Raw genomic sequence first — 17,381 nt, forward strand, 5'->3', positions numbered from 1 at the left:
ATTGAACGATGCTAAAGGGAGATAGAGAGAAATCCTACCCGAAGTTCTTTGGGCATATCGGACAACATCAAAATCCAGTACGGGGGCGACCCCGTTCTCCTTAGTATATGGATCCGAAGCATTGATACCAGTCGAGGTTGGTGAACCCAGTGCCAGATTTCAATTCTCGACGGAAGAATCAAATAACGAGGCTATGAACACAAGCCTCGAACTATCGGACGAAAGGCGAGAAACTGCCCTCGTCCGAATGGCCGCCCAAAAGCAGCGAATCGAAAGGTATTATAATCGAAGAACCAAGCTCCGCCATTTCAAGCCTGGGGACTTAGTGTTGAGAAAAATTACCATCAATACCCGGAATCCGAATGAAGGGAAGCTAGGACCGAATTGGGAAGGACCATATCAGGTACTCGAGGACATCGGAAAGGGGTCGTACAGGATCGGCGTTATAAACGGCAAACAGTTATCAAGTAACTAGAATGTATCACATCTAAAACGGTACTACTGTTAAGGTACAACCTTTCCATATTCGTTTATATCTCAAAACTGACCCCCGCAGAAGTTCGAACAAGGGACGGATCTCTCATCAGAAAGCACGCGTTGCACTCTTTTTTCCTTATACCGGTTTTATCCCAAATGGGTTTTTCGACAAGGTTTTTAATGAGGCAACCACTGGTCGTGCAACATTTATAATGATATTCGAGGCCCCGTAAGAGAGTTACTTCACAGCAACAGGGTCCCGATAGGAAAACTGTAAAGAACCAAATGGTCGAAGCAAGCCATGCTCGTATAAATTGGCCAGAACCCGGGCGTGTAATAACATGCGAAGAATTAAGATATAATGCGACCATTAAGCCTACGGGCTATTTTCTCATTTTGAGTTCGAGCAAACACTCACTCGCCCAATTAAGACTACGGGCTGCATCAATTCGAGTTCGAATCATTCACTCGACCAGGCCTACGGGCTATTTTTCATCTCGAGTTCGAGCAAACACTCACTCGACCAAATAGCCTACGGGCTGCATCAATTCGAGTTCGAATCATTCACTCGACCAGGCCTACGGGCTATTTCTCATTTCGAGTTCGAGCAAACACTCACTCGACCAAATAGCCTACGGGCTGCATCAATTCGAGTTCGAATCATTCACTCGACCAGGTTTACGGGCTATTTTTCATTTCGAGTTCGAGCAAACACTCACTCGACCAAATAGCCTATGGGCTGCATTAATTCGAGTTCGAATCATTTACTCGATCAAGCCTACGGTCTATTTTTTATTTCGAGTTCGAGCAAACTCTCATTTCGACCAAATAGCCTACGGGCTACATCAATTCGAGCACAAGCAAACACTCGCTCGACTGTCAAGCCCACGGGCTATATTCTCTTCAAAATCGAATCGTTGACAATTAATAAGTCTAAAGGGCTACATTGCCCTAAGTTTGAATAAACGCTCGCTCGGTTGTAGAGACCACGAGTTTCAAGTTTGATTAAGTGGTTTAATACAGAGAGATATGCCTATGCACAAAATTTATCTACATAGGTGGCTACAGCAAAAAAAAAAATTCAAACGGGAGCGGTCTCTTCTTTATCAGGTTCCCCCCGTTCTCGGATCTGCTTTTGCTCCCATCGTCGTCGTCATCATCATCGGAAACCAGAGCTTCAGCATCAGTTTCGAGTTCTTATGCCTTTTTTATCTCTTCCGTTAGATCGAAGCCGCGAGCATGAATCTCCTCGAGAGTTTCTCTCCTGGATCGGTACTTAGCAAGTTCGGCGACCCAATCCGCCCAACCATTGGCAGATTCGACTGCCTCTCTTGCCTGAACTTAGGCAGTTTCAGCATCAGTCTGATAGACGGCCATGAGCGCATCCGCATAAGTCTTTGCCGTTTCAGCATCGGATTCGGCCTTGGCGAGTACTGAGGCCAACCGAGCCTCGAGCTCCTCAATTTTTCTTGCTTGAACCAGGCCTTTTTCCTTCATTTTCTGAAGTTGGGTTTCAGACGATGATAACTGGGCTCGAGCAGTCTCTTTTTCTGCAGCAAAGCGGTCCATACCTTCTTTCCACCGCAAGGATTCCATCTTTATCACATCGACCTCCTCACGCAGCTTCCTTATCATCTCGATTTTTTGCTGCAACTGTGAGACCTAAATGTTAGCTACCGTTCTGGTATCGAACCCATAGGTTTTCAAAAGCATCGTTACCTGCTCAGACAAATCATCCTGGTCTCGGAAGCCTTGGCCAGCTCGGCCCGGAGATCTTTTATTTCCTCCTCTCTCTGCCCTAAGGAAAGTTTGAGAGAGTTCCTCTCATCGGTAACACGTTTCAGGTCGGCCGCGTATCGATGCAGCTCATTCTGGGAACGAGAACATTGTTCTCAATGGACCGCCGTAGCCTACGAAGGAACAAGAAGCGAAGTTAACGAAAGACGAACATAAAGGCAATACCAACAAAAAGATTTTTAAAAGACTCACCTGGTTCAAAGCCTGCCGCAAACCGTGAAAAAGATCTGATTCATTACCGGCGCCGGCAACATCCTCGATACCAGTAAACAGGTCACGAAACAGGTCCTCTTCATCGTGAGGCCTACCTAGATTAAGGGCCCCCAGAACTTGAGCTTCCCGAATCACCCCTGCGGAAAAAGCGGGAAAGGTAGGTGAGTCCTCGATCGCTGCTGCCCCAAGCGACTCTCTCGGAGCATTCCCATCGGCTTGGAGGGGTTCGAAGGGCTCTTCGAGTGTAACCCCTGCCGGTTGATTTCGATGAGAGGCGTCTTCGACATCCGATAGTTCGGGGACTCTACCGGAACCTCTCTCCGGTATATTTTCAGTTCGAGACGGAGCCCCATAGGGCATCATCAATCCAGCCGGCGTTGAAGCATCGGTGGCTCTCTTCGTCCGGACCGCCAGCGTGGACTCATTATCCTCTTCCTCTTCTTCTTCTTCATCCCTTAGGCGCAAAATGGATTCTACGGTCAAAGGAATAACATTCTTGTTCGGCTTATGAGCCGTCCTCTTCTTCGGTTTTGGATAGTCGGGCAATGAGGCTCTCTTCCTTTTATTTTCCTTCACCGGCTTTGGAACGAAGGCCGAGACATCCTCCTCATTAGACAGAGGTCTCAAGACCGCGTCCTTACCCAAACCTGCATATGGGAAACCTTATAAAAAATAACGAGAAATGCCTCATCAGAGTCCGAGAAATGAGCTTACCGTGATTTTTGGCCTCCCACCGACCCTTAGACAAATCAGGCCATGAGCGTTCTGCGTATGTGGAAGTCGAAACGAGATCCCGTACCCAATTCTTGAGGTCGAGAACCGCTCCGGGCATCCAGGGAATCGCTACATCACGAAAAGAGGAGTGTCGATAAAAGAACAAATGAAAGAACAAAATAGAAGCAACATCAAAATCACACTTACGTTTCAAATTCCACTCCTCGGGAAAGGGCATCTTTTCAGTCGGGATCAGGTCCGAAGTCCTTACTCGAACGAACCTGCTCATCCAACCTCGGTCCATGTCCTCATCAATACTCGAGAACAAAGCCTTGGTAGCCCGACGCTGGAGTTTTATTAACCCTCCCCGAAAAAGTCGGGGACGGTACAGTCGGATAAGATGATCGAGAGTGAACGGCATCCCCTCGATTTTGCTCACGAAATATCGGATCAGAATAATGATCTGCCACAAAGAAGGATGGACCTGGCCTAAGGTTACCTGATACTGTCGACAGAAGTTGATAACGACGGGATCGAGGGGACCCAAAGTGAAAGGGTAAGTATATACGTTCAAAAACCCTTTCACGTGAGAAGTGATGTCTTCGTCAGGGGTAAGTATTATCACTTCTTTTTCTCCCCAATTGCAGTCCTTCTTTAACAGATCGAGGTGCTTCTCAGTAATCGAACACATGTACCTCGATACCGGCTCACACCGGCCAGGGACCGATGAACCTTTATCAACTTTAAAATCTGAAGTAAGGACGCACGCCTCGGGGACACACTCCTCTGGCCGTGGCTCCGCCGGTGTCTCATCGGCGACACAATGTGAAGATGAAGCTTTCTCTTTCTGAGGAACGGTTTGCGATATTTTTGCCATTTTTGAATTCAAAAATAAGGAGTAGAAGAAAGTGATAGAGATTTGGTAGAATTGAGGGGTCTTTTCGGAAAGAAATCACAGCTTTTTTGGTAGGCTGGAGAGTATAAAGAAGAAATTGAGAAATTTTAGAAGATAGAAGATGCAAAATGGTAAAAGATAAAGGTGAGAATTATTTATAGGTTCAAAGCGACGGCGGTTCATTACCAGCAGTGGCCGACCACCGCCTGACATGCATTAAATGCCTTGAAAGACTAAACCGACAGGACAGCTATCATATGCGTCATGGTCGAACTTGATGGAATCGACAAGATATAATCCGATCAAGCCGTTGAAAATCATATCGTTTCTCGTCATATTTCTTTCTGAGAAACGAGGGGACTATCTATATACGACCGAAATAGATTTCAGCCTTGGCATGTCCGGTACGGTTCGAATGGTGGTATATCGAAGTAAGATCCCGAAGGGGGGCACGAACTAACCTAGAGTCCGGGGAGGCGGGTCCGTGTTGAGATCGATATCATAATCAAACTCGAACAAGAATCGAACCATGGCGCGGGTAGATCTATCGTGCTGATAATCCGAAAACCAGCCTACATCGACCTGGAATCCATCCGAGGGCTCGAACTAGGATCGGGCTCGAACCAAGATCACGAGTTCGAGCCGAAATCAAGCTCGAACCAAAATCGAGGATTCTAAGCAAGATCGAGCTCGCAGGCAAAAGCCATTGTAATCCCACTAGAGGGAATCTTGGCAGAAATTATGGGAAAACTGATTTATCATGGGTCTCCCACTGGATGTTTATTTTATTATACTTGTAGCCAAACCCCTTCACTATAAAAGGGCTTGTTTATCATTCTTGTAGGGCATCCTTTGAAGGGGACATAGACTACCACAAACTGTATTATTTCCTCTATAAGAAAAGAGTGATCTTTCTAGTTTCTGAGATTGATTATATTTTGTAAAATCCTAAATTCACTGTTCATAATTGATTCGCCTGGATTACGTTTTCTCCAATCTATATTCATCCTTTTATTTATCCTAGCATTCTGTATTAAGTTGTACTACATATCTTCGAAACTGCGTATAAATTCAACTCTATCCATTTTTCGAAAAAATAAAGGGCACAATGACTGCTTTTCTTTAATAATTATAAAGGGATGCCTGGTGATAAATATTAATCATGGATAAACAAGAACACAATAATTTTTTAAGAGACAAAATCTAATGATGTTAAGAATCACCACATTCCATCAACTTTTCAAATCAACAATAACTGCATAATGATTTCCCATTTCTCTTTCTTTGAAACCATTTTGTCGGAATACTCAACCTTAAGTAACGACAAGCTCATTATACTAGAAAAGGATGTTGAACTCATGTTACACCACTCATTGATTGAATCATTTGTTAATCACTCAATTAACTTGTTAAGCACTGTCACCTATTTGGCCTCCATATTTCCCATTAACAATGTGTAAAAACGTGATTCAGTTCTAGTTGGGGAAAAAAGACGATTTTAAACTTACAGATTTAGTTAAGAGGATATACGACGTCGTACACACAATGCTTATACCGACAGCATAGTTAACGAATCAGATTCGTTTTAATAATTTCGGTTTATGATCAAACCATTCTGATTTCAGCCCAACAAATTGGGCTAGGGTTTTAAACCCAGCCGAATCCCATACTCCTCGCTCTCACGCTCCCAAAGGCGCGTGCAGATATGACCTTCTCAGATATCAACATTGGGAACTATCACATAAATTTGCTTCAACTCTATTTTCTCACACTCTCACACTTCACGTCAATTTGACTTCTCTCTCTCTCTCTCTCTCTCTCTCTCTCTCTCTCTCTCTCTCTCTCTTTCTCGTAAAAGCCGAAGAGATGAATTCTCAGATTTGCAGATCTGCTTCCCGAGCTGCTAAGTCTCTCATTTCTGCCTCCAAGCAGGGTTCTCGTGCTTTTTCTGGTAAATTTTTCATTCCATTTCTTCATTTTCATTGCTAATTATGTGACTTATAATCTGAGGATGTATTGATGTTTGTAATTGCAATCATTTTTAATTGATGGATTTTGAGCTGGTTATTTAAAAAAATGTGCAGTTTTGAGCTTTTAATGTAAAATTTATATATACTCAGAAATTATGTAAAAGTACCATAAGAATCAAAATCGATTTAGTGAATAATATTTTAGAAAATGCTTCAAAACTAGTAATGAGAGAAGGAGCTATTTTACTTTTGAGTAGTATATATGTTTCGCGTTTAGAAAATATTCTAGTATATATATATATTGTAAATGTTTTAGTTATAGATTGTGGTTGTTACTTGTTTCAACATTTATATTCGTGTATAAAAGAGGATTAATTTTGATCTTTAGTATACTGTGGATCCAACATGTGCATCTGCCTCAAACTTGGACTATATATTTGTATTTAAAAAATTAAGTAGAAAAGCTAAAATTTGTATATATTTTTAGTGGTGTACCTGTGGCTTCAAATTATGGATTTACCTCCCACTGATTTGTATGACTAATGTATTGTACGTCTTCTTGTTCTAGTGATCAAGATAGTGTTTCTTTTGCAACTTGTTTAAGTCACCTAGCTTTGCTAATTGAAGATGATCCATTTTCCTGTGTTTGATTACTTGTTGGGAATGGATCCCTTATGTGTCATTTATGTTTAAAGACTATATATATGTGCTTATATAAAAAGGGCTGATTTCCATTAAAAGGGAATACTAATTAGAAGAGTCCGAATAAAAGATGTATTTCTGAGCTATCTTTGTTGCAGGGGGGCGAGCGGCAGCTGCAGCAGCCACAGTTTCTTTGAGAGGAGTGGTGCCTTCTCTAGCCTCATATGGCAGGACGGAATCTGGAAATGCATCTAGAGCTTGGATTTCTGGTGTCCTTGCCCTTCCTGCAGCAGGTTTGTATTATAATGTTGCTCCTCGAGCTTATTTCTCATGGACTTGTTGCACGCCCATATGTGAAGCCTCTTGTGGCAAAATTTTGATTTTTGAGTGAACTTCTTTCCTGTACCAGTGTACCTTTTCTAGGAAGTAGTTATTGCCATTTATGTGCCTATGTACGCCTTGCTAGGACAATTACAACAAGAGTCGTGTCAAAACCTCGTCTGCTCCTATTTGAGGAGCCAGAAATACTCAGTTCTATTACCGGTTTTCCTTATTTCTGTTTTTGGTTTCGTGGTGGGGCTAGGGGAAAAGGTCTTCGTATTAAGAAAGTAAAATTCCATGAAAGTGTGAGGGTTAAGTACCATCACCTATACTTAGAGGAATAATGGTTAATTGCTTCATGTGGCTCAGAGTAAAGTTCTTTTCTTTTTCTCCTTATAGTTAATGTGGTGCAAGTGGGAAATCAGAAGAAGGGGAGTCTTGTCTCTTGCTTAATATTGGCATTATGGCATCTGGAACCTATTCTATAACAAATAGTCAATGCTCGTGCAGGGGTATGGGGTGAAATTGTTTGTTGTACTTGTGCTCATAATATGAGCATTTCGTTCCATTTCTCCCGTACAAAAGCTATAACTTGTCCTCCTTTGTTTCTCATTTTGGTTATATACGCATCTCGAGTCATAAGAATGTTCACTCACATCTCTCCTTTTCAATGCACAAGCTACTTATCTTCTCAAAAAAAAAACACCTCACTCACATTCTCTTCTCCTCTATCCTTTAGCACATGCATATACAGAGTGTTTTAAGAGTGAAATCATGTTTGAACTTGTTTAAAAAGAAAAGGAAGAATAGAATCATATTACAAGTGATTAGGAGTGTCAATGCTTCGGTTCGGCCGGTTATTTTATGAAATTTATACCATAGCAAATTTTCGGTTATTCCAACCAAAATTAGACTTTTCGAAATCGTTCCAATCATCTCGGATTCTCTTCGATATCGGTACGGTTCGATTAATTTTTCGGTATTTTCTTAAAAATGTCATGCAAGAGTCGCTAGTCGAAGTTAGAATTCGATAATGTTTACTTGCATAGGACTTTGGCAAAACTCTCTAGACATTTTTACTATTTTAAAAGTGATGATCAAAGGAACATGAAAGACGTCCAGAATAGAGATTCATCCTACTATTCAATGATAACGTAAAATAAATTAAGCAAAAACAAGAAAAATATAAATCATGCGAGTGGAAAGATACTAATCAAAGTTTGGGACTCAAGAATAGAGCTTATTGAAAGATTAGTAACCAACAAAAGAAATCTAAATTATACGAGAAGGAAAGATATTCAATACCTTGTGGCTTGCTACTGAAGATCGCTGGAATACCTAGTGGCTTGCTACTCAAGATGAGTAGTAGAATAGGTTTGAAAGTTGAAACTTTGGATATTAATTATTTGGTCACTTGTAGGTTGTAGCCATTTCCATAATCCCAAGACCCATGGAAAAAAAACTTAATGAATATAAAATATATTTTTCATATATAAATTTATTCGGTACGGTTATGTATTTTTTCGGTTTATTTTTATAAAACTAAAAACCTACCCTATTATTCGGTATGGTTATAAGTTTATATAAAAACTTACGATTTTATTAAAATAAACCTAATAATCGGTTCGGTTCGGTGTAGTCGGTTTTCAAAGATCCATTGTCACCTCTACGAGTGATCACGGCAATTGCTTTGTTTCCTTATCGGGAAAATAGTAACTTGTATTCTAATTTCACCTTTTCCCTCTCTTCATTGTTTAGCTTACATGCTCCAAGAGCAAGAAGCACATGCTGCTCAGGTACCCTATACTCAGCCTTCCTCTTGATTGAGGTGTTATATCATTCTTTTTTTTTTTAATCACATTCATTCTTTTTAATAACATACATAATCTGTTTTTCCCTTCTTTTAAGATGGAGCGCACCTTTATTGCCATCAAGCCAGATGGAGTGCAGAGGGGCCTGGTATGATAACTGGTTTTCATTGCTGCTTCCTTTACTTATATAACCTCACATTAATGTGCTTCCCCTATTGAAGTGGCAGCTTAAGTACTTGCCATTTTCATATTTTGATGCCTTTTCCTTCTCTTCATCTCTAGTCACAATCCTACCGTCTAGCACTCGTGTGATGGGAAAATATATTCTCTTTCTGATTGGTTGATAAATTGTTGTTGCATTTTAGATTTCAGAAATCATAGCACGCTTTGAGCGCAAGGGTTTCAAGCTGGTTGCAATCAAAGTTGTGATTCCTTCCAAGGAATTTGCGCAGAAGCACTATCATGACTTGTCAGAGAGACCATTCTTTAATGGCCTATGTGATTTCCTTAGCTCTGGCCCTGTCCTAGCAATGGTTAGATAAATTTTAACAGTCAAATGTCATTTTACTTTTTTGCCAAAACTGTTTCTTTATGAGTAACTCCATACAACTTTTCTTCAGGTTTGGGAAGGTGAAGGAGTAATCAGATATGGAAGGAAGCTTATCGGAGCCACAGATCCACAAAAATCCGAACCTGGAACCATCAGAGGTGACTTAGCTGTTGTAGTCGGAAGGTAATAAATTTTTTCCCTTGATTCCAAAGTCGTTCTGCTCGTATGATTTCATAATAATGTTAACACAAGCTGCTTTACAGGAACATCATCCATGGTAGCGATGGACCCGAGACTGCCAAGGATGAGATCAACCTATGGTTTAAACCAGAAGAGTTGGTTAATTACACAAGCAATTCAGAGAAGTGGGTATATGGTGACAACTGAGCGAACGTATTCTACCTTAATCTAAATTGCCATTAGATCGGCATGAAGGGGTAGCATACTCATAATTTATCAGAATAAATCGGATGCCATTTTTCCTTAGGCTGGTAGCAACTTTACCTCTAGCATACTGTTACGTGAATCACTCCAATAATCATTTGTACTCAAATATTGGACCCATTTTTCGTGAACATCTTTTTTCCTGTTCCCAATGGGAAGATCAGTTGGAACTATTGATCCATTTTGCTTTTACTTTAACTAACTCGTTAACACTACGTTATGGATTGTGGCATGTTATAAGTCGCACCCTTTTGCATCATTGACACTCGCTTCCAACTCCTATTTAACTCGCACCTAGTTTGCAAAACGATTATTGTACAGGTCCTCCATCTCCCATTACTTGTTGGGATTTTTTTCCAAATACTCAATAGTTTTTAATAATAATACTAGCAATTTTGGCATACGCGACTCTAGGGGTGGCAAACGGGCGGGTCGAATATGGATGGGTCAAAATGGGTAATGCAAAAAAGGCAAAAATGGATAATTATCTGACCCGATCCATTTTGCCACTACACGACACATTGACGTTTACATGAGAGATAGTGTCAAAAATAACTTCCACGCGGATTTGTTTATTGGCCGGATTTCCTCGTGGCGGAATGCAAGATAGTTGTGGTCCGGCCCTTCCCCAGATCCCGCGCATAGCGAGAGATTAGTGCCAGGGGCGGCCCAACGGTGTTTGGGGCCTAAAGCCAAACTTCAATGAGGGGCCCTAAATTTTTCGGTATTAAAAAACTTATTTAGTAAAATTTTATTTAAAGTTTATTTTTCTAGTTTTTTGAGATGTAAAATTATTAATAATTTATTTATAATCGATTTCTTGACTAGGATTATATATGTTTCCACTTTCTAGGATTATTATTCAATTCTTTTAGGATTTCCTGATTTTCTAAAAAATCTGTGACTCACGAATTTCTTCTTCTTCTTTGATTCCATTGTCTGTCTAACTCAACTATATTAGTGATTTGTTCATCTACCACAAAATTTTCCCTAATTTTTTATTTAAAATTTTATTGTTCGTTAAAAATTTATCAAGCGCTCCTTTTTGGGATTGTATTAAAGTTCTAATTCTTCCATTTTTTGGCATTTTTAATCCGCGGATTCATATTTTCTTGTTGACATATTAAAATTCATAATAAATAAATAAAAAGATGATACATATACTTACAAACAAAAGATATCAAAAAATAACAAATTCTAGATGCAAAGTAATAAGAAAAGTACGGAACAATTGAACCTGGTTTAACAAACAGTTATAGATAACTTGATATTACTTTTGTTGCTTCAATATTTTTGGTGCAATGCCGGGAAAGCTTGACAAAAAAGGGTTGGAATTGCCTTTTGCTATCTTACTTGACGGAATGTTTTATGAGATAGTGGACTTGTAAAGAAAGACAGAGTAATCAAAGTAATGTGGGCCTCATGATAATGATGATAGTGTATAAAGGAGTCAAGAAACATATTGACACATAAAGTTTAGGGCTGAATCCCAAAAGTAACTATTACCAAATTATCTCTTATTTCCTTTTTCATGAAAAATGCATCTTTTTTTGATATATTAGATATTTTTAAAAAAAAATTATAATATGCAGCTATTTAATATTAGAAAATTTTGGGCCCCCATAGATATGGGGCCTCAAGCGGTTGCTTGAGTTGCCTTACCATCGGATCGCCCCTGATTAGTGCACCGGCCTGCCTTTATTTTTTTGAATGTAGGATAGTTGTGAAGTGCTTTTTGATTCGATTAGAAGTGGTATGAGGGTGCTTACCTGCTTGGTAAAAATAAAAATAAGTCCCATTTCGGTTTTGAGGTACAATATTAATTCGGATGATGGTAGAAGATGAGAAAAGATCAACGAGTTCTGAACGACTGAATTTGGTATACAACTAGACGGTAATAGCATTTCTAAGTAGAAAAGGTAGTCCTAATTCCTATGATGCATCTTTATTCTTGTTGTTTAACCATTAAGTATTTGGACGTTCTTTTTTAAAGGGGAAACCTACCAACCATGAATTTTTTCATTCCGAGGACTCTAACCAATTTATTGAGATGATGGTAGAAGATGAGAAAAGCAAGAACATGCATTAATCAAAAATGGTTACGTGATAAAATTTTATGTGCAAATATCTTTTTATTAATTTGGTATAAATAATGAGCGTGGGTAAATTTTACCAAGTATATAATGATAAGGTGGGAAAAGAAAAGGAAAACCAAAATGTTTTTACGTTTCAAAGGCATAGACGGTTTTAAGACAACTGAAAAATGGGGTGGCCTATACGTCTCTTTTAGGAAAAAAGAATAAAAATATTGCAGTCAAAACTCTCTATAACAATTGTGTTTGTTTCGATATTTTTTGACTGCTATATTAAGTAAAATCCTATTATAGAGAATATATAATATAACATAATATGAAAAAATAATTCCAAAGAAAACTTGGTTGTTATAGTGAATGTTATTATAAAAGATAACAGTTATAAAGAGGTTTGATTGTACTTGATACGTCTAACTTTTTTGTCACTCTACTATTTGGAACTTAAAAATATAAAACCCTGAAGATTGAAGTAATACTAGAACAATGAATAACCATGTGATATAGTAAAACAAACCTAAGAATATAATTAGTTAGTACCATCAACATATGTGGTGGGATTGATAGAATCAATCCGCTATTAAATAAATATTTTGGGTTCGAGTCTTAGGGATCGAAAAAAGGCAGAGAGTGCTTCCCTAATAGGCTCGATCATGATTACTTGGCTAATGGGTTCCGAATACAAGATGATAAACTAAAACAATGATAATACTTATTTAGTGACTTAATTACAATATTCATGCGTTGTAGGGTTCTCGGAAACACGTTGATATAGATTTATTTCAAATACCCAAAAGTAAGGGGGTGTAGCTCATATGGTAGAGCGCTCGCTTCGCATGCGAGAGGCACGGGGTTCGATTCCCCGCACCTCCATTTTTTAACAACCTCTCGTTCCTAATCTCCAGCTTCAGCACATATAGTGAGGCTCGACAAATTTTTGAGATAAATAAAAGAATTTTTATTACCATTTTTTTGAAGAATTTTATTACCACTGCCAATCTGTAAAAATTAAGCTTTGCAGGTGTAGCCTTTATTACATATTATTCTTGTTTATAGAGTATTAATTTCACTTGTTACGAATAGTCACATTTATTTACCTTTTAGATGATCTAATAATATAAAATTCTTCTATATTATAAGTGTAAAGAAGTTAAACTCGTCATTTTATCATTCTTTTGGCATTTTTTGTAAAGATACACTTATGTTGTTCATGTCAACAGAACTGATACATGAATTTGTGGGCCGCAAGTAGGGGTGTAAATGAATATTTAAAAATTGACTAAACCGATCAAACCGTACAGCACCGAACCAATTTTTATGTTTCTTTTAATAAAATCGTAGGTTTTTATATAATCGTACCGATAATTAGGTTAAGTTTTTTATTTTATGAAAATAAATCAAAAGAATACCAAACCGTACCGAATAAATTTATATGAAAAAAATATATTTATATATTAACTTTAATAATAATAAAGCATTAACATTTTTCTTGGGCCTTGTAATTATGAAAACGATTACAAGCCAACAAGTAATTAAATTCAAAATCCTTATTCACAAACATATTATACTACTATTGAAACTAAATTATCTTCAGTATATTCATTAGCATGACACAAGGTATTCTAGCAATTATGAGTAGCAAACTACAATGTATTGAATATTTTTTCTTTCGTATGATTTAAATTTATATTTTTAAATATTTAATCTTTTATAGACTTTATTCTTTAGTCCCAACTTACTTAATATCTTTCCACTCGTGTGATTTATATTTTCTTTGTCTTTGCTTAGTTTCTTTTACACTATTTTAGAATAGTTGATGGATCTATACTCTGACCTTCTTTCATATTTTCTTAATTCATCAGCCTTTAAATAGTAAAAATATCTAGAGAGTTTTGCTAAGTCCTATAAAAGTGCGTATGTTGTTGCATTCTGCTTCTACTAGTGACTTTTAAGTGACATTTAAAAAAATACGAAAAATTAACCGTACCGCTATCGAAGAGAAACCGACATGATTTGTATGGTTTCTAAAAGTTTAATTTTGGTTATACATTATAGAATAACCAAAAAATTGGTATGATATAAATTTTATAAATTAACTGACCGAACCGAACCAAAGATTCTACTGTTCAAGTCTTAATGTGATGTTTAGCATTGACTACGTAATGAATAAAAAAGGAATATATATGGAAGAAAGAAAAGTAGACAAAAGTTACTTCACTTCGACATTATTGAATTTTGAATAAGAAAATAAAAAGAAACAGACTGTTCCTGCTATAAATCTTAGGTTATCAATTATCATATTTTCTTTCCTTTTCTTTTCCTACGAATATACTGGAGAATTATTAAATACGAAAATCAATATATCTAATTTTGTGTAAATCTTAAATATCAATATATTCATTGATAATTTTGGTGCACTTTACATATTTAGAAATTACATAAAGAGTAATATAGGCCACACATTTTTATAGTTACACACTCTAATTTAAATAAATCATAGTTAAAACAATTGTTCAACTCTTCAAATGGTAGTAATATCAACCAAATTTCCCTATTAAAATATAAATCTATTTTTTCCTTCATTCTCAAAGGTAATGAATCACCAAAATTGCTCTCTTAAATAAATCTTCATTGTAAGAACTATTTATTTTTTTAAATATTTAATCCTTAGAAGTTAGCTCCTAATCCACATTCATCTTTTAATCTTTCTTTGTCCTTCTAATTACATGTAAAATTCGTGGTCCAATTAGGAAGCTAGGTCGGTTGCCTTCTAACTAGTAGTTATTCTAGTTATGAAGTTAGGTAAACATCGCTATATTCAAACTTTTTCAAAAAGTGAGATATATGAGAGAAAATATCACGAAATATATACATTTGTATTTACCACGAATAAATCAATTTATAATCATGAGAGCTGCAGTATAAATTAAAGTAAAAATATACTTTACCTAACCATGGGATTAAGTAAAAAAATATTGTATACGGTCAAAATAGATTTTGGCTTTCCTACGTTCGATCGAGATCGAGTGGTAAGAAATCGGAGTAGGATTTTGGGAGTAAGCTCCGAAGACGGTACAAACGAGCCTCGAATCCGAAGGCTGCTCGAGGAGTCGGCTCGATAATCTTATCGAGCCCGTGACCAAACCGATCCGCAAGGCATTACTTCGAGGTCGGAAATGCGCCACGCCCATCCCGAAGGTCGAACTCAAGACAAGACCGAAGGGCTGACCCAGTGACGAGTTCGGGCCAGTATCGAATTCGAGCCAGTATCGAGCTCACAGACAAGAGCCGTTACAACCGCACCAGGAGAGAGAATCTTGGCGGGAATCGAGGAAGAGATAAATCATCATGGGTCCTCCACTATATGCTTTATTTTATTGTTTTGTTATAGATAAAGTAAAAGCCCTCTATTATAAAATGGGGGATCCTTGTAAGCTATGGATATGGAATAGATTGGAACAAAAAAGATCTTTTCTCAGATACAAAGATATCTTCTTGTGCTTGTTTTACTTCATCTTATTCATTCTTTCTGTTTATCATTCCCATTCTCATAGTCAAAATACTTGTATTGTTATCTTTGTATCAAAGGATATTACGTATCCTTAGAACCATACATAAATTTAACGTTATCCGATTTTTCGGGTAAACAGTTTGGCGCTCACCGTGGGGCTAAGGATAACAGTGATTGTTTGGTATAAATCTACAGTACACACCAGCTTACAACTTCAAATCAACAATGGCTTTACCTATCGACCACGAAGCCGGCCTTCAAGATGAAACCAACAACTTGGCACCCGGGGCCGGAAGGCCACTTGACGATGGCACTGAGGCTCGAATCAAAGTACCCGAAATTCGAGCTAAAGTACCATTGGATATCAATTCACAAATTCTAGAGGCGAATCAGCGCTCCGAACCGGAAAGAAGCATTCAGGGCGGTACTCGATCCGTAGCCCGAGACACCCATAATGCGGGGGAAATCGGGGCCAGCTTGTGTATGATCTTCGAGACGCTATAAGCCCAACAAGTAGCGATAGCTCAGTTACAGAGACAAACTCATATACAAAGCAAGCCGGATTCCAATCCGCTTCGAGAAATCACACCTAGAACGGAGCCCGCCATAGTGGAATCAAACGAGCAAGAATCGGGGACCACTCCCGAAATTACTAAATTGCTCGACGAACTTACAAAACGATTCGAAACCAATGACAAGAGAGTGAAAACATACAATGCCAGGGTCAATCAAATTTCGGGGGCTCCACCAATGATAAAAGGACTTGATTCGAAAAAATTCATACAAAAGCCTTTTCCTTCGAGTGCGTCCCCAAAACCAATCCCCAAAAAATTCGGTATGCCCGAAATTTCCAAATATAACGGTACGACCGATCCTAACGAACATGTCACCTCTTACACATGTGCCATCAAAGGTAACGATTTGAAGGACGATGAGATCGAATCCGTGTTGTTGAAAACGTTCGGGGAGACCCTCTCGAAAAGAGCAATGATATGGTATCACAATTTACCACCAAATTCCATCGATTCTTTTGCATTGTTAGCAGATTCGTTCGTAAAGGCATATGCTGGTGCCATAAAAGTTGCAACAAGGAAGTCAGGCCTCTTCAAAGTAAAGCAAAGGGGTAATGAAATGCTGAGGGAATTCGTATCCCGATTTCAAATGGAACGCATGGAATTGCCACCGGTCACAGACGATTGGGCCGTACAAGCTTTCACCCAAGGGTTGAACGAGCTAAGTTCGACAGCATCACGTCGGCTGAAACAAAATTTGATCGAGTATCCAGCAATAACTTGGCCAGATATACACAACCGATATCAATCAAAAATTAGGGTCGAGGATGATCAGTTGGGAGCTCCGTATTGACCCGTGCATCACAACAGGACAGCTACTAAAAACCAAAGGGAGATCGACAGAGAACAAAGGTCGAACAGAGACCGATATCAACCGTACGTCGCAGATCAGATGAACAACGGTTCAATATGCAATACAATTCGAAACAATCAAAGGATTGATCGAGGGCAAAATTCTCGGGGACTTATGAGCAAGAGCGGCTTTAATAAATATGCCGATCCTATAGAAGCACCTCGATTATCAGAATATAACTTCAGCGTTGGTGCATCCGCCATCGTGTCGGCTATCGGACGCATCAAAGATACTAAATGGCCTCGACCCATGCAGACCGATCCTGCCCAAAGGAATCCCAATCAAATGTGCGAATATCATGGCACCCATGACCACAGAACGGAAGATTGTAGGCAACTAAGAGAGGAAGTAGCCCGCTTATTTAACAAAGGGCACCTTCAGGAATTTCTGAGTGATAGAGCAAAGAACCATTTTAAAAACAGGGATTTCGACAAGCAAAACGAGCAAGAAGAACTGCAACACGTCATTCACATGATCATCGGCGGCATCGATACCCCTCAGGGACCGGTGCTTAAACACAC

At 38.6% G+C, this 17,381-nt stretch overlaps 1 protein-coding gene and 1 non-coding gene across 2 annotated transcripts; both read left to right on the plus strand.

The window, feature by feature from the left end:
* Positions 1-5,864: 5,864 nt before the first annotated feature.
* On the plus strand, positions 5,865-10,007 carry LOC107817868 (nucleoside diphosphate kinase 3). The gene is made up of 7 exons (XM_016643758.2): positions 5,865-6,047; positions 6,867-7,001; positions 8,788-8,825; positions 8,938-8,988; positions 9,206-9,373; positions 9,461-9,573; positions 9,654-10,007. The coding sequence occupies exons 1-7, from the start codon at positions 5,963-5,965 to the stop codon at positions 9,775-9,777; spliced, it is 714 nt and encodes a 237-aa protein (XP_016499244.1). The 5' UTR covers positions 5,865-5,962; the 3' UTR covers positions 9,778-10,007.
* A 2,717-nt stretch (positions 10,008-12,724) lies between these two features.
* On the plus strand, positions 12,725-12,797 carry TRNAA-CGC (transfer RNA alanine (anticodon CGC)). Its single transcript has one exon. It is a non-coding gene; the product is annotated as a tRNA-Ala (tRNA).
* Positions 12,798-17,381: the final 4,584 nt, after the last annotated feature.

The sequence above is a fragment of the Nicotiana tabacum genome, chromosome 23, assembly GCF_000715075.1.
Source record: "Nicotiana tabacum cultivar K326 chromosome 23, ASM71507v2, whole genome shotgun sequence".
In the NCBI taxonomy this organism is placed as follows: domain Eukaryota; kingdom Viridiplantae; phylum Streptophyta; class Magnoliopsida; order Solanales; family Solanaceae; genus Nicotiana; species Nicotiana tabacum.

What these genes read in the sequence shown, in the direction of transcription:
- LOC107817868 (XM_016643758.2), top strand. Translation starts at nt 5,963, where the DNA reads ATGAATTCTCAGATTTGCAGATCTGCTTCCCGAGCTGCTAAGTCTCTC. An exon ending in GGGTTCTCGTGCTTTTTCTG is followed by an intron (nt 6,048 to 6,866) that starts GTAAATTTTTCA and finishes TCTTTGTTGCAG; the next exon opens with GGGGGCGAGCGGCAGCTGCA. An exon ending in CCTTGCCCTTCCTGCAGCAG is followed by an intron (nt 7,002 to 8,787) that starts GTTTGTATTATA and finishes TTCATTGTTTAG; the next exon opens with CTTACATGCTCCAAGAGCAA.